General features: G+C 38.5%; 1 protein-coding gene across 1 annotated transcript in view; it reads right to left on the bottom strand.

Moving 5' to 3' along the window:
• The window catches only part of AVEN (apoptosis and caspase activation inhibitor), a gene marked incomplete at its 5' end in the record, with an annotated part of 90,358 nt that extends 68,174 nt beyond the window's left edge, over window positions 1-22,184 (bottom strand). The window contains 2 exons of the mRNA XM_082283495.1: window positions 1,092-1,272; window positions 21,942-22,184. Of these exons, the coding sequence (XP_082139621.1) occupies window positions 1,092-1,272; window positions 21,942-22,184 (424 nt within the window). The remainder of the gene's footprint in view (window positions 1-1,091; window positions 1,273-21,941) is intronic.
• Between the last annotated feature and the right edge of the window lie 910 nt (window positions 22,185-23,094).

Raw genomic sequence — 23,094 nt, 5'->3', positions numbered from 1 at the left:
AAGTCATTAAAAAGCTGAACCATGGAAACATGGTACCTCAGGACACGTCTCTTGATTTCAAGTTTTGAATTACTATATCTACTTTGCTCCCCAGACTCTGTTACATACACAGTTCTGAGGTCCATACTATGTGCCTTGACTCCAGCATTGTTTGCCATGCAACACACCACTCAGAGAGGTCAATACACATTTCACGATCCTGGGATTAAAACCTGACAGCTTAGGCCCAACTTGCAATGTTCATGTGAAACAGAACTTCAGAAATTGGTTCTTGGACCAAGAAAAGAATCTCTGGTCTTTATTTCTTTATTGTAGCTAACTTCTACCTTACCCCCCCAAGCTGTGACTGAAAAACCCAATTATTTAGATTTGGGAAACTGCAGAATTTCCAAGGTACTAAAAAAACTGCTGTAATACATTATTTACAGCTTTTTACTGAATAGTATTCCAACACAATGGCACATCAAGAGTTTCTAAAATAATTTTAGGTAACTGTTTTTAGCGCAACCACCCTATACTATAAATGTATGGCTGAAAAACCCCAGGATCTAATATAGACTGTCCCTCCTCCTCCTCCTTTATCATCTTCTCTAAACAGAGGAAAACAACTGATTGTTATTTTCATGGAGCGTAACACTTGCTACTCATGCACACATCTCTACAGTGCTGATCACAAACTTGTTGAAACAACCAAGAGCAAGCAGCTGTCCGAGTATTTGCTGTGTTTAGTCATACCAGCAACCTTTTTTTGTTTCCTGGAAAGCAACCCAATAACCAAGATCAGCAAGAACAAGCTCAATGTTACTGGATGATGCACATACTCAGACCCCTCTTTTCACAAGAAGGATATAAATGCACTAGCCAGCAGCTCTCTTATACTCCCCATCTGTCACAGCTCAGTGCAGCCTGTATGCTAGGAGGCTGCAGCTGTGGAGAGTTTCAACACTCTTAAATACATAAATGGCAGACTAACTGAAGCAGATAGGAATGCTATTCTAGGGTGGCGGTTCATCATCAGAGACAACAGCCAGAAAAGTAGTCATGTCTCAAAATGCAAAATTAAAAAACCCTACAGATTGGAAAATGCTTACCTGCTGAGCTAAGCAAAACACTGAAGTCTGTTCCTCTCTGTGACTCCCCACATTCACTCTGTCCCTCTTTTTCTGTATCCTCATAGCGGCTCCAGTTAGAAAATACCTTTCTTCTTGAATAGCATTTCACTTCTTCCTTCTCTTCTTCATGTCGTGATTCAGTATCATCATCCTCCTCTACCTGTGACATTTAAATGGACAGCTAAGCCATTGCAACTTAATAGCATTTTGTTCTGTATTTAAACAATCATCCATACAAACAACTCCAACAACAGAAATAAAACCCATCATAAAACCCACAGAAAGACAAATCCATCTGGATCCCCACCAACATTTTAGGTGGTACTATCTTTGTGTCTGAATGTAATTCATCAAGAGTGTAACTAAAATGCACCGAGGGAAGCTGCAGCTCTTACAAGGGGTCAAGCATTGACACTGATACAAGTTCCACTACTTTCCCTCCTATTCTGAAAATTTATAATGAATAGTTTCCTTCCTAAAACTGAAAGCAATGGATACGGAGTGGAACTAAGAACTGAAACCAAGTATCTCTGTCCAAATGTTGCAGTGATACATATGATAACTGAATAAAACTATATTTGTAGAGTGGAACAGGAGAAGATAAATTCTGCAGAAAAACATTTTGAAAATGGTGATTTATGTAAGAATTTCTATTATAAGCAACTATAGAGTCTTAAATCAAGTAATATGGAATAATTAATCAAATTTAATCTCCTTCATGAAAGCCATTTTATGGAAATAGACATGAAAAAATTAAATAGACTGCTAGCAGTCGATCTACTAATTTTAACCTCTTAAAAAGTCCTAGGGTCAAAAGTAGAATTCATTGCAGAGTCAACTTAAGATACAAGCAAAATAGGCATCTGCCACAAGTACTCAACAGCTGTGGAAAACTCTTCTGTCTTGAATTCTCTACAAATGCAGCTCTCCCAGAGCTTGGGGTTTAGCTGGAATGACTGTTGCTACACAAACAAAAAGACTTGCTTCCTGGAGGAAAGAGGACTCAAGGCAAGAAATTAAATCTGTCACAATTACACAAATGCACTCCCACGTGTCAAACAGCTGACAAAAAGGAAAATATTCTGTGCATTCTCACTGGTTCTGTGCAATTTTTTAGGTAAATTCTCTTTTCTTTGTATTCATCAGATAAATAAACTAAAATGGTTGTTGTAGGTAAACGGTTATATGAGCAAGTGGATGAAGCGACAACTACATTACTGGAAACTGAGACAGAGCTATAGCTTCCACACAACAAAGGCCAAATCCACTTCTATCAAGATAAAAATAAACTTATTTCTTCTCTATTCTTCTCCTAAAAATTTAATGATTTGCTATAATCCAGCAAACCTAGTGAAATTCAGTGCCCAAATTAACTTGGACCTGAAACAATTCACAAGTCAAAGCAGGAGCAGTGCTACAGAGATAGATCAGTTTTGTACTTTATTTTTAAGAAAAGATCAGAATAATCTTAAGAAACGATGACATTATAGATAATTACTTATTATAGACCTGTTTGAAGAATTCACTCCTTTCAACAGTAAAAATAAAAACCCAGGAGTCGCACTTTCTTAGTTCAACATGCTTCGAGTAAACTAATATGGATACAAATGTTTTCTCTTAAACAAGACTAAATTCTTTTTCACGTTCTGTTATTAGCTATGCTATACAGTGCACCTCAAGGAAATTTCACTTCTTAGAAGTAAAATAGCTAACTTCAAGAAACACACCACAAATTCTCAGGAGCAGAAGTTGTGCAGCCTGGTCCCCCAGGTACTGTCCTGAGGCTTACTGTTAAAACAAGTAAACTTCAAATACAAACCTGCTTCCATTTCCACTAAATATTTAATGGAAAATCTTACGTGATGCACCACCAAGCTACAAAATAGAACTGCAAATAATCACAATTGAATGATCAATTCAAATTCAATGAACTTAAAGATGTGTTAAAATTTTCAAATACATTAAAAAACTGATCAGTGAAACTTCTGAAAATAGTTTGCTTCTACCATCTCACATGAGACAGTTACCAAGTAACAAACCCAGACACTCAGAAACATATACCTTAACCACCTTTCTCTTAGCTGACTATTCAGCTACACCATACGCTACTACCATTGTCACCCCACCGTGCTGAAAATGAGTCTTAATCAAACATCTGTCCTATGTGTAATGAAATAAAGAAACTGCCCTCTTGCCACATCATCAAATAACAAAAGATACAAGCTGAAACAAATTCTAGAATCCAACTCAGACATAACCTTTAAAAAAGTATTACTCACATAAGTAGAAAACCTTAGGCCTTTAAATAGTATTGAACTACATCTACATATTATTGCTCAGTGTTCTAAAACACCAGGATACCACAGGAGGTATAGCATCTATCTGCTGTGCCTCAGTTCCAGATAGTAATAAATGCATCACCATTTGCACATTTCACTGAAATTTTCGAAGTGGGGAAAGTATGCAAAAACCCAGTTGAACAAAACCAGGAAACCTTCAGACTATTTTTCATATCAGAAGAACAAAAAAAAAAAAAAAAAAAAAAAGAAAAAGAAAAAAAAAAAAATTGTGCAATATTCTGCCTAAAAGAAAAAAAAAAGAAAAAAAAAAAGAAAATTGTGCAATATTCTGCCTAAGCACTAAAGAACTCAAACAACAGGGGCCAAGCTCCCCTGCAGAGGAACTTGCACAATTTGTGGTCTTCTGCCAAGCAATGCCTTTTTATACTTTATGAGAGCCTGTGACTGCACTTTTCTTCTAAAGGAAAGCAAAGTGCATAGCACAAATGACCACAATTTACAGTCTAACAGAGCAAAAGAATACTTTAATACACTAATTTTACATACAGGGTTGGGAACAGTATGGTATTGAGAAAATACGGGAAAATGGGCTTTTTGTTTGACTTTTCTTACAGATGAGAACACGTTGATGCACGTGGTTCAGGAATGAAGGTGTTTAAATGTAGTAAACATTGTTCTGAACTAGTAGTTTCCCCTGGGGTCATCCTTCTGCACTTCCCTGGAACTCAGAGTGGTTTGGATCAAACCAAGGCTGAAGTACACAATGGAGAAAGTGCAACAGTGACCTCTTGCATCCCGCTTCAATTACTCAACCACTCTTCACTGTAAGTGCAATCAGTCCTAGCACGTTAAGCACACGTGTCCAAGCACTTAACAAGAACTGTTGAGCTCACAGCCCTTTAACAAAACTCAAAGTGCATTAAAAGTCAGAGCTTCCATTAAGACTTTCTAAAAATGTCCTTATTACCCTTAGGAAGCCACAGGAGCTAGAGCTTATAGCCTTCTTCCCGTTCAATTCTGGTAACACATCTGGTAAGAAAAATTTAAAGCTCTTCATCTTTGTCAGTACTTAGAATATCCTACCGTAACAGAAACATCAGATGTTCAGCTTACCTTTCTTCAGGCCAGCTGCTGTTCCCTAATATGTAGGTGTCATGCATTATTAGATTTCCGTTCTTGTTTATTTTGTTTCTCTTCCCAAGAATGTCACTTTACAGTATGCATGTAAACATAATTTGAGCTTTTCTGTTAATCTCTTAGAAAGAGCATAGCTATTTGTCTTCTTCATTTCTGCCCCAAATTATTTTTAGAAACTCTTCAAAGTTATATTGATCGAGTGCTACTTTTCCCCTTTGTTACTTAATCTCTGTATTACTGCTTTGAATGTTACATCTACAATGTATTCACATTTCCTCAATCTTTTCCATTCTTTATTAGGGACACTCACCTACAATACCCCAGACATCATATATATCCACTCAGAGTCACAATTAACAGTTAGTCACTGCCATATGGGGACACCTACATGTTCATGGACAGTCATAACCACTGTCTGCTCCCTACATTTGCTGCTCTCACAACAAACAACAGCATACACCAATTCCTTGAATAAACTTCTGTCTTGATTCCCTCTTCCCATCCTGGAAACTGCTGTACAGCTGTGGTCAAGTGCAAGGACATTCAAGCTTACCTAGATGTCTCAATACCATTTTCTCTTCTCATCAGGCAAAAAGGCTAGCAAGACAAAATGAAAACATTCTCTGGGTTGAATCTGATCCGGACTATCAGCTGCATCATGAATGAGCACATATCTTTTTTCTCATTCATATTTAAAATACTAAGGTGTATGTGCAGAGACTTATTTATCTTTTGTTCTTCATCCTAACTTTGGCAGCATCTGTTAAGGTCAAATTTTCACAGATGGAACTTCTAAGTCAAAGGGTCCAAAAAATGTACATAATTAAGCAACAAGGCTGTTCACGACCTCTACACTTGAAATTGTTTCACAGAATAGAAGTCTGTATATGGAGGCTTGTATGCATGTAAATTAGTATGGCAGCTTGGCTGGTATTGACTTCTTAGTGGTTCCTCTGGGCAGACAAAGTGGAAATGTTAAAGACTGTTACTCTTTAATGTTAGAGACACTCTTTAATGACTTAAATTTCTCTTGGAAAGACACACTTGCTTTTAATTTAATGGTTCAAGTTATTGGTGGTGTAACCAAACAGGAGCAATAGGATTACACCAGGAATTATCTTAGCACATTACAGATACAACACAATCTCGAAAAGATTTCCTTTTTTAGCAACAGTGCTCATTAAATGCTCATTAAATTTATTTACATTTAAATCCAAAAAGGTACAGGAGAATCCCCTGACAGCTTAATGCATTACTATGATTGATAGGCTAATACGTCATGATAGTTAATAGTATGAAAATCTCCAAAAGTTTTCTTAGTTTACACATTTAACTAATTACAACCCTGATATATATGTCCCTCTTCTTGTAAGTAATTACTCAACAAAGGAATACATCATCTGGTTTATTGTGGTGGAAATTTAATGGACTCTATAAATAATGAACTGTATTATTAAAAAAAACCAGACTATATTCAGAACTATGGCAAATGGAAGCAGAATTGCATTTTTAAATGGATTTCATAGATTAATGTTATTCTTTTACAAAAGACAAAATACTAGTGCAATTTTATCAATATTGATGCAAGTTTGTAGATGTTTAGAATCAAGATGTCCTTACTCACAAGAAACAATATAGAACACTATCTTCATGGTGCTACCTAGAGAAACATGAAATTCAATGAAAGATTTTGAAATGCAACTCACAATAGCAACAAACAGGAATTCAGGTTTAAAAACAAAAATAATTTAAAAATACTAATAGTAAATTAACAAGTTAAACGTATCTGGCAGTATACTGTATACAACTCCTCTATCTGGTAAAATCCCACAAAGCATGCCAACACATTGTTCTGTCTACCTAGGAATATCAATTATAAATTTCTGTACTGAGAAAAATTAGCAAATTAGAACAATATAAAAGGGAGAGTATGAAGTAAGACCAGAATAGAATCTCTCAAATTATTCTTATTTAGTTCTCTTAATCTAGATTTTTGAAAAATCAATGAAAGATAAAATTTCAAAATTTCCCTGAAAAACAAGATTTTCCCAAAGCAGTGATACCATAAGATACTGCTTCACTTCTTTTAGAGACAGGAAGGAATATTTTGTAATAACACTCAGAATCACCTGCCAAAACCTGAGCTGTTAGCTAGTCTGTAGTGAATTGTTTTCAAGAGACACCATATTCATGAGTCTAACCATAATGATGACGAAAAAGTAAATATAATAATCTTGTCCACCAATTATTTTGCTTCAAAGTTCTTGCTTACTAGAACTGAGTAAAACTTCAAATGAAAAAGGCTGTTGTTTCATTACTGTGCAACTGGACCAAAACACCACCTCCTAAAATATTCTTTGCACTCTTTAAAGTTTTAACATGATCAAGCACCAGTGCTACAAGGTGTACTTCATCTTTCTCACAAATCATTATTAACATGGCTGTAGCCATGTTCTGTACGAATTGTATACCTCACTGAATTGGAATGAAAATTTCTATTAGGAGCTAAATCTCTTCCTTAGATTTGCTGAGAGAGGGGGGGAAAAAAAAGCCCCACAGGCAAACAGCTTGGTTATATTGTTTGCAACTACTGACTTAAATGGCAGACCACCTTCTCTTTCACAGACCTAGAAAAGAATCCATAAATCCTGATGCTCACTCTTCACTGCCTTCTCAGAAATACCTCTGTGACCTGCTAGTACATTATGAGCTGCACGGTCCTTCAAATGAGAGCCTTACAGGGGCAAAATGAACCAATGTAATACACACTGCTCAAGTTTTGTACCGTGGCTTTCAGAGACTCAGTTTGAAAACTGTTGACTTGTAGATAAATTAAACTTAATAACCATGCACTGTAGGTTACCAAGACTTTGTTCTTGGTGAAGCCTGCCAAGCAATTATTTACTTCAGAAATTGCGTATTTCAGGGTGCTGCTCATTAGATACAGGATTTTACAAACTACAAAGCCACTAGCTAAAATTTCACTCTACTGATTTAGATGAAAACTCCAAACTGAAGGATACTTACTTGATGGGGTATGTTGTGAGAACAGTATAATTAAAAATTCAGCACTCATTCTGCAGTAATTGGAAAATTTGGTAGAGTATCAACAAGTTGCATTAACTGCAGAAGTAGCCCTTTGCCTCCCTTCCCCATGGCTGTCCCATGCTGCGAACAAAGAGTCTGTAAGAAGTTTTTCCAGCTGCTGTCTATAGATAACGAGACTTTTGATTTTCTAAACTTGCCAAGCTAATACATTTCCACCAACAGAAAATCCACTGAAATTTTTTCTTTAATTCAGTGGAAATGATTTCATGAAAGTTACTGGCAACTACATAAACTCATCAAGCAATTTATACAAAATTGTTACATGGACTTGCACAAAACCTGGCAGCTCTTCTACCTTCAAATTGTCTGTAACTATGAAAAGCTGATTTTTTGTCTTAAAAACATCAGTCAAAAATATAAGTGCAAACATAAAATAGGAGCCTCTGTCTTGACAGAAATAACAGGTTTCATGAAAACCTTCAAAGTAAGTATATTGCCATAAAGGTTATAGCATTTTCAGTAAGATTACTGATTGTTCCTATGTATAGGCTGTACTTGGCAAAAACCAGAAGGTTTATATATTGCATACATATGGATCCACATATGCGAATGTTGCATGTCTTATTCTAAAAGCAAGTTACATTTAGTATTCTGGATCAGTTAAGGAAATCTTCTGGAGAAAGAGTATTGTTTTTACCAAATCTGCTGTTCCTAAAAAGAAGTTTCCTAAGATGCATTAGAGACTCGACTATATTCTGAAACTGGTTCAATTCTTATGTGTTAATGCACCAGTATTACAGAGTAATACAAACTGAAAGGGAGTGCAAGAGGTCATCTTGTCCGACTGCCTCCTCAAAAGAAGGTCATAACTGAAATTAGATAGCTTGGGGCTTTGTTCACTCAGGGCTTGAAAAACTCCAATAGTCTATTTAATCCTTAGTATTTAATTTTGCTGTTTTATTCTAGCACTTCTAAAATTGCAAAAGTAGTTGTATTAACAGCTTTAACAATAACTTGTAAAGAACACACATGAAGAGTTCTGTAACATCAAGAAGACCAAATTTATTGAGGGGAAACATTCACCTCAACAGCAAAATAAGAGATGTTTTAAAAGATACTGCTATTTTACTAGTCTTCATAAGTCACTGGATAAGACTGCCTCTCTCAATAAACATATCTGTTATAAACTTATACATATTGAGAAGCTTTGTACTTCTGCAACCGTATCAATGATGAAGTAAAAGCGTGACTAATTATGTAAAAAGCTCAGTAAAAGCATCCATCTGCAGAAAAGAGAAAAATTTGATCCTAACTCACAGAGGTTATTTCATAAACTTGGAATGAAGTCTGCTCAAAAGAACAAGGTTTAGAGAAGACATCAGTTATATTGACAAGTCTAATGTTTATTTAACAACCCCTGCATGCACACAACTTTAGAACAAAGTCAACAAAAATCCAGCAACTGTACCAAGATCAAAAACAACACGTTGAAGAAGCTTCAGGGTTTCCCATGCAAGGAGAAGTATGTGATGAAGTTTTTCAACAGATCCATTTTTTGTCACAATGAAAATAGAAAAAAATAAACAAACAAACCTCCCAAAACAACCTCTCAAAAGATTTCTGCTATGCTATATTACACATGAAAGGAAACCTCCAAAGTTTACATTTTAATAACAACAAAACTATCCCCTAACTTTAAATTAAAAAATATTTGAAAATAGTAACAAGTTAAAAGTTTAGGGCTTTTAAAAATGCATCTATTTTGTAAAAAAGAAAGCACATAGGAGCACAACATTCTTCTATGGATTTCAAAACATGGAAATAGCTCAGTGATATTCACCCACACTGTTCTATTTTCAACTGTCACAGCATTAAAGAAGAAAAAATCTCAAAGACAATAAACAGAACAGGATTGTTTGAAACTGTATCCCTAAACTAAGAGAAACTTAATCAGTAGTTTTCTTTTCTTTTCTACTGTTAACCTTCTGCCAGCTTCAGTTCCTTTGTCAGCTCACAGCAGAATCAGACGAGCACAAGTAACGGTTAGATAGGCTGGAAGCATGCCATGAAACATGGGGACTGGCAAGCAGGTCCTTCCTTTATATCTGGCAGCAATTATCTGCTAGATTGGCTAAGTGTACTCATAAGCCATATCCTTGGTTTGATTTCCTGCAATGTTAAACTCATTTTTCTAAAGTAAGTTCTGTTCTCTCTTTCCATTAAAGACTTAGAGACACTCCATTACTATTCCTTTTCACATAATACATGTGGACACAGAGGTGACATCTGTCAAAATCATACAGTTTTAAAAAAACCCTTTGCTACAAATATTTATGTTGATTGATAAAATTTTTAACATAAACGTCAGAACATTTGCCTTTTGTGACTGCTTTTAGATCCCTTTTTCAGTTAAGGTTTTAAAGTAGCCATTCAGATGTGTAAGACATCATTTTAGAGGTTCTATATACAAGTACTGGTGTTTGGTTCACGGTGGGAAATTCTATCTTGAATTTAAATTAAAACCACCAACATCTGCCACTTTTTCAGATCAACCACCACAAAATAATAGCATATTATAAACATTCAAATATTCACATAATGAAAATAAAAGCTGCAAAAGGAGACACTCTACCAATGTGAAACCCTATAAAGGTCCTGTATAAGAAATTCCAGCCTACAGCATTTTGTTTTCCTCACCCCTTTCACTCTAGCCACAACATTGTCAGTAGCATAGCTGCTACATTTTTCATCTTTCAATACTAATATATTGCCATTTCATAAATATAATTTCACATGCTACCAAAAAACCTCACATCTCTATTACCCCTCTATCAACAAACTAGGAGGTGCAGACATTATGCGTTTTTTAAATTGAATTGCATTATTACATTTATAGCAGGACATGTTGAAGCACTAAAACCTGAGTTACAAATAGCCTAATTTGACAAGGGGAGTAAAAAAGGGGTACTTTTTAGGACCCACGGACAGTCACATAGTAAATCAATGACCAGTAAGTTATTAAAAAGACACTAAGGATAAAAAGCAGTTCGTCTGATGTGCAATCAAAACACATAACTACAACACAATGCAAAATCCCATATCAAGAAAAAAACCAAGCAGGATATAGATATATTGAATTACATTGATTATAAAAAAAATCTAGTCATGCTAAACAAAATACTCATGTGTTACAGCAATGCTACTTCAAAAAGATGCTATGCTTGACTCACAGGGCTTTAAACAGCATTTCTGAGACCAATACTACATTGAATTTATTTCTTTATATAATGGAAAACCAGAAAAGATGCAGAGTACCAACTCCCCACCTGAGAGACAATAAAACCTTTCTTCTTCCTTGTCTTTTAAATTACATGAGAAATGTATAGGCTGATCCATTTTCTTAGGTATCTGCAAACCAGCCAACACAGTGATGCAAGGAAAGGGCAAATGAGTGAAACAGTAATTCAAAGATACGAATTTAAGAGATTGCAATCCCTGCCTCACAGTCAAGGCAGGATCTCCCTGACAGAATACCCAAGTGGTGAAAAAAAAAGCAGCTACTTACACCCTCCACTATCAACTTGCACAAGTCAGTAGTCCTGTTCCTACAACAAACACAGCTGAAAAATAATTAATCATCTGGAGTTTTCTCAGGCACTGTGCAAGGCGTTGTCCCGTAATGCAGCGAATTGCAGCCAAATGTCTGATTTGTGGGGGGGTCGCCTTTGAAAGTGATAGACTTGTGTTGAATCCACATGCACTGTAATTTAAAATACAGCTGTATTATGCACAATGTGTCATTATGATTCTCCCCCAAAACAAAAGGCAGCCACACACCACACTATTTTCAAGCTCTTTCAGTAGTTATTGCTCAAGGATGGTAAAGGCAATAGTATCCCAGAGCATGTTCTCCAACTCCTATACTACAGTCTGAGAATTAATGATGAATGTGTTTGGGGACTCTGTCTATATATCACAATATCAATATAACACAGATAAAAGGTGTAGAGATCACACTGTCTTGACTCAGGTAAGTCAGAAGAAGAATTTTCTGTCACCAGTGTGTGGCATGCACTTGGCCACACATTGGTGATAGCAGTACATTTTGGACAGAAACAAAATTTTCTCCAGCAAAAATAGTTCTGCTTGTCATAAAATGAATTGAGAATAGATGGGGACTGCAGCAAAAGAGAGGAGAGTGCCAAAACAAAACACCTCAAAGAGATGTGTAAATAAATACAATCCGTGTTTCTTCAGCTATTGAAGAACTACAGCATTTTATCCAGAAAGTGGAAATAAATTCAATTTCCGTTTCTGCACAAATGCATTCCGAGCTGCATCTCTCTCTTCCCGTGAGAATACCATGGCTTTACACACTGGAGTGGGAGATCTAGCCTCTTTTCTCAGCTGGACCTATTCTACTTTGTACAGCACCTGGACACTCCCGATAGGAGAACTCAAGAAGCTGCTGGTCTATGTGCCCTGCAGATGCACAATCACCACACACACAGATAAAAAAACAACAAGAATGTAACACTTAATGTCAGTCTTTCTTCCATTCCTACTCTCTTCATGACAATATCATGTTTTTACATAAAGTACAAAGGGACTGAAAAAACGGAATTGAGGGAAATTCAGATAAAAAATTATTTCAAGTTCATTGGAAGGTCACTTATCTAAGAAGTGAAAAAAAGCTTCATTGCACTTTGTATCTGAAACTGGGAAGAAAACAGATCACAGCTTGAACTTTTTTCCACATTCCCAAATCTTTCGCCTCAGTAGTCATTGCAGACTGAAACTTTTTCATTGTGTACTCTCTGTATCCAACACAGTCTCTGTATCTCCTGCCTGCCATTTTACCACAGAGCATCAGTGATAATGGCTCTGTAACATTACCCACAAGCTGTTTCTAATGTAAACTGGCAGACATAAGGACGATTTTGCTATATATTTCGAGAGAGCTGAAAATAATACATTACCTTATTAAGAGAGTTTTTTTTCTGCATCATAACCAGTATTTTCTGGGGCTAACAAAGAATACAATAAGGCAAGAAAATAAACAAATACTGATAAGGTCATCAGTCTGTTTTGCTGTCTCACTGAAAATAATTAAACCACTTTTCATTATACTTCCTCCTTCAGGGTTTCATATAATTTAAATAAGATTTTTTCCCCTTTCAATTATTCAACAGAAAACAAGCATTTGTTAAAGTCACTTAATTGCAATTCTTGGCAGCCAGCTTAAACAAGTCAGTATAGATATTTGCAAATCCTTTTGTTTTCATGCTCTATGTTTTCCAGACTACACCTAAAGAGAAAAGACAAAACAAAAGTCTTGACATTTAATATTTTGTGTATTGCACTTTCTGATTTGTCAACAGTATTAATAAGATCAATTCGTATTGTTAAACATTCAATTTATTCCCTCATTACAGTGACACACATCAGAGTAAGCTAAAAATTATTTCTACAAAAATATTAATGGAGATGATTGTATGTTCACAGTCTTCATATTGGCATAGTGACCTATTGATGAATTTGTAGTGAGCCTTCAATGATTTTTCAGAGTTGCCTCAGAAACAGAAACAATTTACTTCCCTATTGCTCACCTAGGTATCAGAGCTCTTCCAGTACAGGTTCAAGTTTCTATTATAAACTGTTTCTTCAACTTGAGGGAAAAAGGAAAAAGTTAAAGTTTTGTTGGTTTTTTTTTCCCCTTTAGACTAAGGAAGGAAGAGCCTTGACTCAAAGGTTCTTTCATGAAAAGAAAAAAAAATATCCCTACAAAGCATAATCCTCTTCACTAGTTTGCTCTATTGGTGACCTTTAGAGAGATCTACCAAAGCTGAAGAGAAGCTTAATTAGCAGAAAGGGCAGCTGAGAGAACAGGTAGCATGAAAAAAAAAGCTTCTAGTCTTTATCGTACGGGATGAGAATTTTTGAAAGAGGGATGAAATACTAAGACTGGTTCATAAATGTTGGATACTGGAACTCAGCACTCTGAGTTAGCTAAAGATAGAATTAGCTGAGAGAGACAAGAATTAGCCGAGAGAGACATCCTATTCTGAAACCAATGTTTTGCCTAAGAGGAATGATGTTCCAGTTAAAGGAAAAAAACATCTCATCAAGTACACAAGAAAGAGACTTGTTCTTGAAGTCTCTACATAAAATTGTTACTGCTTCAACAGTCACAAAGTATGGTTCTAGAAGCTGTCTTAGTAACTTCAATAGCAAAAAAAATTTCTCTCTCCTTGATTTTTAAAATGTTATGGGTAATTCAGACAGATTAGTCATGTGACTGTGACCTGCTATGAACTATCACCCTCTACAATATGTAACGTGTAGATAAAGAGTATAACCAAAGAGTCCTCTCTGAAAAGCATCACTGCAGTTGCAGAATACCAATATGAAATACCATAAGAAAAAAAGTCTAAATCCTGAAAATTTCTTGCGTTCAAACCTATTTACAGCTGAAGAAAAGAACATGACTCATATCTAGACGTAACATCTGTAAAAAGCCTAACATTAAACAAGGCTCAAACAATTCTACGCAAACAGAAAAAAACTTATCAAGTGCTCATGGAAAACTCCACTTCTGTGTATTGCATCTCCATGTCTATTCTGTCACTATAAGCCTCTTGAGAGGCTCAGTGTTGCAATGTTGTTTCATATTTGAACCAACATTATGAAACTTTTTCACTATATCAGAGTGGTATAATACCATGGATGTCTTTAAATCTCTGTCTTTAACTTCACTCAAAAAAACCACCCTTTGTTACTTTTATATCAAATTTGAATGCAACTTACTGCAGACATTTTAGAAACCACCACTCAAACCTCAGACAACCCTTCCTCATTCACCTCCTACCTTTTTTAGGAAGAGGGTGGAAGGAGAAAGATATTTTTCTAAATAGCCTTAAAGAATGTGCTTCCCTAAATCCAACATGCAGCTTGAGGTAAAGTAGTGAAGAATCATTGTCCAAGGTCCTCAACACCGCAATACCACACTTAAAACCCCAAGATGTTAAAATCTAATTTTATTTTGCCATTGGTCTGGAGTATAATTCTGAAAAATAAGAGTTACCACACAAAAAGGCTCTGACCCTGAAGTTAACATTGCTGTGAAGAAGCTTTAAAAGTCGTTTAGAACTCTCTGAGAGTGCAAACACATCCAAATTACCAAAAAGGTACAGGAGGACTGGGCTGCACCTGCTGGGACGCACTACAATCCCATAATTTTATGTGCCCATCATATACTTACATGCTACAGTTTGCACAGGTGAGCCAACTTAGGCATACACAGAACAGTAACCACAGGAGAACTTCGTATCCAGCTTGCCATGGTGAGCTACAGACAGTGCTCAGCTGTCTGGACAACGGATGGACGGCTTCAACTGTGACTCCATCAGGAGCGAAACCACAGTGAGTCCACTAATATTAAACCCAAGTGTAACCCACAAGGCAAATTTGCATCAAAACCCCATCCTTGACAGTAATTCAAACTAAAAGCCACACCAAAAACACTGAAGAAACTACTTTTTCTCATTAGTACAGTTATTTTTTTAAATTTTGTCTCTACAAAAAACATTTTACTCTGAGACAATAATCCTTTAACATCCTTGCCAACAATTTAGGTGAAGTGGAAGAAAAAGAAACACAGAGGATGGGACCATTTGCACTTCTGTTGCTTCCATGGGCATGCCACCTGCTGTTACAAATTAACAGGAACATAATACACCAGTGAAGTCAGCAAAGCAGCATAATGTGAATAACGCAGTCTAATATAGGACACTGAAAAAAACAAAGTAGAAAGAAAAATTAACAACCAAACCAAAAAAAACCCCAAAAACAAAAACAAACCAAACAACCAAGCCACCAAAACCCCATAGTATTTCAGGCAATCAGAAAAAACTCAAGGCCTCACAACATGTCAGTGAAAGAGCCTAGGAAGAACTGTAGCCGAGCATCATCACTCTGTTCCTACAGGACAAAGACCCTGGATATTTCAGGGTTAAGGAGAGAGACTGCACAGCCTCATGTAGAATTATCCTCTGGGAAAAGAGAAACAGGAATAGAAACATGACCTTAAGGCGAGGTTCTTACACACTCCAGCACATTTATGGTTTTACAGCAGTGTATTACAGTGTCTACCTGCAGAAGAGTTAAAGTCTTATTTACAAAAATAAATCAAATAAACAAACAGAAAAACCCAACCCTCCTCCCTAGACCCCCTACACACACATAATACAGAGGAATTGCATACATGAAAAAGAACAGTGGGAAATAAATGGACCCCCCTCTATGCCTTACCCTAGAACACTGAGTCACACAGGCTTGAAATCCTAATATTGTGAAAACCTGTAAGAAATATTCTTCTGTATTTTTTATAAGCCTCTAAATCACCACTGAATCAATCATCAGCATTTGTTTGCTTTTTAAAAATACAGTGAAACCTTCTGACAGCTACAAAAGACTGTGCAGCACTATTAGACCGGCTGGAAACTCATAACAGGGCTCCTGAAACTACCCAGTTACTTTTGTGAGGAAAACAGCATGGCATAATTTTTTAAACAAATTCATCACTTCTACAAATTTATTGATTTTTCAGCAGAAATACTTACTGCCCCTCACTTGATGTACCCAAACAAACTGTTGTATTGCGCTCTCTGGGACCAAACACTCATCCCAGTAGCACAAGATTTTTAGCTCAGCATTACAAAGTGTACCCTCCCTACAAATAAATTTTCTTCAGAGCTGCGTTTTGAAGAACCAGGGGCAAGTTCTAATAACTCACATGTGTTTGTGACTTTCAAACGTTGCGCTGCATGTTCAGAAAACATCACCCTGAGATGAGAAGAACATTCCCACCCCATGATGTGCACACATCCTTACTCCTCACCATGTAGCTCCGGCCCAGCTCGCCAAGGGCCGGGCCGCCTGCACCACCTACTGGTCCCTTACAGCATTGGTTCATCGCCCCGGACGGATGCATGCATGGATGCATGCACTCTTAACTGTGTACTTCTTCCCCAAATTCTGAAATCTTCAGTTAAACATGAAGGGAAGTTCTTCTCCAATATTCAAATTATTACCATTTTATATTTCCTCTGAATAAAATCCACACACTTTTTTGGATAATTAAATCTAAATAAGATTATGATTGAAAGCTGTGTTTCACACAATTAGCCACATATAGAGCCAGTAAAGTTATTTCTTTAAGCTCGAAAATATTTGGAACAACCTCTTACCAAAAAGCTACCAAATTACTACCCCAGACACTTGAGAGGAAATTACAGGAACAAAAGCATTTAAGCAGGTGAGGAGAGAAATGCACAGCCAGGTAAAATATAAAAAACCCTCGAGCTCTTTCCAAGGAAGTTACAGAAAAACAGACATGAAGTTGCTATGCAGCAATGATGTTCACCTGTGTAATGGGATGCTTTCAATACAAATCTCTCAAGTTATACCAGCAGGAAAGTTGGTAAAATATGCCGCAGGAATAACAATAAATATCACTAAACCATTCCACACTGAACAATTAGGGACTATTATGAAACTCTGGAGTTCCCAGAACTGTGAAAAATAGGTTCTGCTATTGTCTAGAAACCAAAAAAGAATAAATTAACTTTGGTTGTATAAAAGGCATTTATGTTTTTCCATTGCACAGACAGCCTTGAAAAAATAAAAGAAAAATAAATAGGGCTGTGACAAGTGGTTACACAGCAGCTCAACTGAGTAGGCTCAGTAACCTTCATCATACATATTTTTCTGTCCTGATTTCCATGTACTTCCTACACAATGCATTACACAAGCTGTCTAATCATTCAGTCACAAGTTTTATTCTCAAGGCCCCAATTAAACCTCTTCCTTCTTAATAATGTTTTTCTTCTTGTCCTGCCTAAAATGGATCTCTTTGCAGCAACCTTTCTATTTTATGGAACATTGCTAACCAGGCCTGTCCAAACTGTCTTCTTTGCCAGATTAAAAAAAAAAAAAAAATTAAAATAAATATATAAATAAAATAAGAAGAGAAAGAACCAGGTTCTTCAGACTTTCCTCTTTGGTCATATCTTCTTTGTATCTTTCTTCATTCCCTTCCTCTGAACTTTCCCCCAGCTAGTCCCAGTCTTGCAAAAATAGAACTAGTTCTTCAGTGTAATGGCATCACTAATTGATACCTTCTCATCCATTAAGCTGACAGGTCTATAAAATTGCACCTTAATCAGTCACATATCACTACAGGTTTTTCCTACATAGATGCTGTTTTATTATATTTGACCTTGAATCACACCCAAATGCAGGCTGTTTCTTCCATTTGTTGAGACTGTGTTCTGTGCTCCACTCTCCTGCCAGTTTAGCACTGTCTGCAAATTTTAACACTGTATATTTTAATCCTTCATTGGAATTACTAATAGAAAACTGAACATGAGATACAGAATGAAGCCTTGCAGAATCCCATTTAACAACACCAGTTTGACACTGAACCATCACAGTAGAGAAACTCCTGAGAAGGGAAGCTCTTCACACCTCATTAGTAATTAAGTACAGCTCATAAACTGATGTACATTAAATAAGTTTTCTCTAGTTGCTTTTGAGAACATTCACATAAAATGTCAAAAGATTTATTGCCTCCAAGTCTATTCTTCTATTTGCACAAGTTCTGTTACAGTGTTCTAAAGGAAATCAAATACATCTGCATTTGTTACTTTTGTTACTGTGCCTGTGAACTGCTTTTTGCAGTTGCTTAGATTGTAAAGAGTTAGCTCATACTAATTAAGAAAAATTTATCTGATGCTGACAGCATTAGATGTTCTCTTAGATCAATTTTATATGTGCATGGACCACAAGAATGAAGATATAATAAATACTAAATAAATGTGATGCCATCTTGAAACTAACCACTCATGAGAAAGACTGCACTAAAATCCATCTGTTAACCTCCATTTTTTAACAATAAATGTTTACTGCAACACTGCCCAAAGCCAGGAAATGAACATTGAAACAGACCTGCCAATTTCAACTGCACTGAAGCAGCAGCATGCATCACATGCACACTCACTGTATCATTGTATCAGTGTATCAAGTTAAAAGAATACTTTGTAAATTGCAAATTTAATAAACAAAAAGGACGAAAGAAAATCTCCTTAAACCATTTCCCCTCACTCCCCCGCAAAATGTGGTCAAGGACCATCAAAATAAAACCCAGCACCATATCCACAATTTCAGAAAGTTGTTTCTATTTTAATATACTGTATCTCATAGAGAGAACAATTTTAAAATTCTGACAGTACATAAAATATGAATTCTGAGTAGACTAAAATGGGAGATAATATTGGACCAATGTCAATTGGACCTTTCATTTTAAGCATGATAATGCCACATTTTACTAAAAATGAGTAATTTCAAATATGTTTTATATATTTAACATAGCATAGATGAGCTAAAGCAGACTGAAACAATGGAAAATTATTCAATATGACAGATCTACAAAGAAATCTGCCATTTGGTAAACCAGCTGGTCTTAATTAGAGATTCATTTCTGAAGGGAGGACACAAAATCTTCAGTAATCCATCCAGTTAAATCAACATGCTCACTAGTTACAAAAAGACATAACAAGTGGAAGATCCTTTTACCTCTTCACAAGGAATAAGAACACATTTTCTTACCATTTCTAAATCAATTTCACATTTGAGAGAGGCAGCACCTTGTTTCAAGAGTGGAGCTGGGAAGTTACTCAGAGAGCCACCTTCTCAAGAGCTGACAGAAATCATGAAGTTTTCCTCTCTAAGATTCTGATCCACAGCTGGACCTACCTTGCAGGGCCTGAATATAAACACAGCACCTAATCTCTTTCTCCCTTAGCACACATCTGGGGAGGGGAGAACTGACTTAGCAATTTCTGGGTCTTCCCAGGCTTTGCAAGTAACACAGCTGATCACCCATGACTAAAACCAGAGAATTACAGGATCCCTGCAGCAGCGTAAGGCACGTAGTGTCCAGTCTTCTTGTGCCCCAAAGAACTGAGAACTTATTGTGCCACCACAACACTTACTTCTCCCACTTGCACAGGTCAGAAATAATATCCTCCTGTAGCTTCAAATAGAAGCTTAGGAACCATTAGATTAAAACATCCAAAACACAACATTTTAAGGTTAAGAGTGCTTTTATGTGAATGCAACTGACTAAGAAATATTGCTGCCAAAATATTACACAATTTAATGCCAATTTCTACTTTACTGTAAAAAAAAAAAAAAAAAGAAAAAAAAAAATTTTTCTGAAAAGACTCCAGCATCTCAGCACACAGTAAGGAAAGGGAATGTGGTAAAACCATCACACTCCCTGCCTTATTACCTGACTTTCCAGCTTAGCAACTCACACATCACCACTTCAGAAGATTTGCCCCCTGTTGCTGAAAGGCAGCAGGGTCTTGTCTCACACAAAATTCTTACTCTGGGCCAAGCATCCTATCACTGAGGTGGTGCACTCTTGTAATACAAGTCACTTTGCTGAACACAGAGAACGCTAAGGAGTTGGGATTAAAAGGGGGCAACTCCCTGTCAGATAAGAGCTGGCCACACTGATAGAAGGAGGAGGCCCTCCCTGCTCCAGAAGTGGTTAATTATGAGATTGGCTCAGAGGTAACACTAAAATTCAGTTGCTGCAGGCCGGCACAGCTGCTGATGCTGTGGCTGGATTGCTGGAAGTCAGTCCCATCCCAGCTGCTAAACACGAAATTTGTGGCAGGTGCACTAAGAGACCATACAGTGCTTAACATCAAAGCCCTCCAGTGCAGGAAGAGCACTACATTTGAACAGTCTTTAGCAGAGTTCTGGGAAAAGCTTAGCTATTGCTTTACTTTAGAAGTCCTAGCCCATATTAGTGGACAAAAATAAAGTCACTGTGCTAGGCTAAGATGAAGAGCATATCCAAGTCAGTAACACAGTGATCAGTGGCAAGACATATTGTAATGTCTCCCAAAAGAAAAAATTTTAATTGCAGGGTCGCATGACTTTGGAAAAAATCATTCCAGGATAGAAATTTCCTCATCTAATACACAGAGGTGCTCAATTTCCCCTGCATGCCTCTGCAGCTTATGAGGGAACACTGTTGTTTCACATCCAGGATCCAAACTTGTCCACAAACACCAGTGGAAAGCACTGACCAGCATTCTAGGTAACTGTACCAATCGACCTGCAACTTTTATCTCCTGAAACATGAGTGGTATGTATCTAAACACAATAATAAAATTAATATTTTATATTTTTTAAACCCACCAGCAACCATGGGAGTTCTAATACAGATAAAACACTGGCTGGGTTCAATTGAAGCCATGCCATCATAAAAGTCAAAGTGAATCTAATCAACATGATCCTGGAATTGGGGAAGCAGCTGGTTCATCTACATTAGGACTCCCAGTGCTGCCAACACCAATCACTATTAGGTCATCATGGTAATCTCTTTGCCAATCCAGGGAGAACCATGATTTCGATGTTGCAACAATGCTAACAGAAGCAAGAATGAAGTAGTCAAAGCCTTTTTTTAAATGAAAATTCTTTTTAAAGGCACGGTGTTGATCTCATACAATGGTGAGTTAGAGAATGCATTTTAGTATCTCCATAGGAAATTGCCTATGTAGTTGTGGTACACAATGGTATGTCTGTGCTACTTTTAACCTGCTAAAGCATTTTATAATGGGTCGAAGCGCAACTATCAACTTCTCTTAATGACAAATACATATCCAGTGAAGCACAGATATCCAGCATGTAAGATGTGTTCTGTTATCATGTCTTCACTGCGAGTACCACAGGCTGGACAGGACACATGCTCATTTCAACTTCTGATCATAGAATCTTTAAGGCTGGAAAAGATCTCTAAGATCGTCCGAGTCCAACCATTAAAACAACTGTGCCAAAAACGCTCAACAATTCTTCATCTCTATTTGCAAACATAATTTTTTCAGATGCATTTTTCAAACAAGACTTTTATCTTTTCAGCGTAAAATTATACACGTGCTTCGGCAAGAAAAGCCCTGTGTATGCTGCAGCAGAGTGCATGGGCAGAGCTGTCCCAGAACAGGAACACGGCACAGGGAGCCGGCAGCTGCGGAGCCGTCCCGGGCGGCAACGCCGGCAGTCCCAGCCCAGCCCAGCCCGCCCCGCAGGCAGGGGCACAGATGCCAGCTTGGCTCCACCTCGGGAAGGGGAGGAGTAGGGGAGGGGAGGGGAGGAGTAGGGGAGGGGAGGGGAGGGTTCTGCCCCCAGCCCAAGGGCCGCCCTGGGGCCCCGCTACGCTCAGCTCCGCCTCCCCCGGCTACCGCGAGGGGCGGGCTCTCCTCCTGCTTACCCGCCGGTGCTGCTGGGCGCTGGGCGGCGGCGCTGCCCCGCGACCTCGAGGGTCTCGCCTGCCCCGTCCCCCGCCTCCTCGGTGCCCGTAGGCGCCGCCTCTTCCCCGGCCCCCGCCTCCTCCGCGCCCGTGGCCGTCCCCGCCGCTCCCTTCCGTCGCAGCATCGGGCACGCCGCCGGGCCGCCGCCGGCCGTGCCGGGCCCCTTCCCTGCGGGGCCGGCTGCCGCCCCGCTCCGCCTGCATGGCCGGGCTCCCCTCCCGCGGGCCGCCGGGGCCGCGCCGGTCCCGCCCACTGCCGGAAAGGGCCGCTCGCCGGGGCCGCGGGAAATGGCGGCGGCGCGGCCTCGGCAGCGCCCCCTGGCGGCGGCTCGTGCGCGGGCGCGAGTGGCGGCGGGGCCCGCGGGCAGCCCCGAGCCGGGCCCGGCCCGGCCTCCTGCGGGTACCAGCGAGCGGGGAGGGAACATCGCTCTGCACCTGTACGAATAAACACAGAAACGCCATGTAGTTAGTGTTTAGAAAATAGAACTCTTAGCTAAAGCCAGATGAATTACGGAATTGTTTGGTTTGGAAAAGACCTTGGATATCACTGAGTCCAGCTGTTAACCCAGCACTGCCACTTCCACCACTAAACCATGTTCATAAGCCCCACATCTACACATGTTTTAAATACCTCCGGGGAAGGTGATTCCGTCGCTTCCCTGGGCAGCCTGTTCCAATGCCTGACCACCCACTTGGTGAAGAAATTGACTAATACCCAATGTAAACTTCCTCTGGTGCAGTTTGAGGCCATTTACTCTTGTCACTTGCTACCAGGGAGAAGAGAATAATCCCCATCTCACTACAGCTTCCTTTCAGGCTGTTGTAGAGAGTGATAAGGTGTCCCCTGAGCCTCCTTTTCTCCAGACTAACCAAATGCATCTCCCTCAGCTGCTCCTCACAGGACTTGTGCTGCAGACCCTTCCCCAGCTCTGTTGCCCTTCTCTGGACCTGCTCCAGCAGCTCAGTGTCCTTGCAGCGAGGGGCCCAGAGCTGCACACAGGACTCGAGGTGTGGCCTCACCAGTGCCAAGTACAGGGCAGGGGATGATCACTGCCACACTATTGCTGATACAGGCCGGGATGCTGTTGGCCTTTTTGTACACCTGGGCATACAC

The sequence above is a fragment of the Coloeus monedula genome (assembly GCF_965178545.1).
Source record: "Coloeus monedula genome assembly, chromosome: 6".
NCBI classification, from domain to species: domain Eukaryota; kingdom Metazoa; phylum Chordata; class Aves; order Passeriformes; family Corvidae; genus Coloeus; species Coloeus monedula.
Note: the sequence above shows the minus strand (reverse complement) of the source record. Positions and strands in the feature narration are given on the sequence as shown.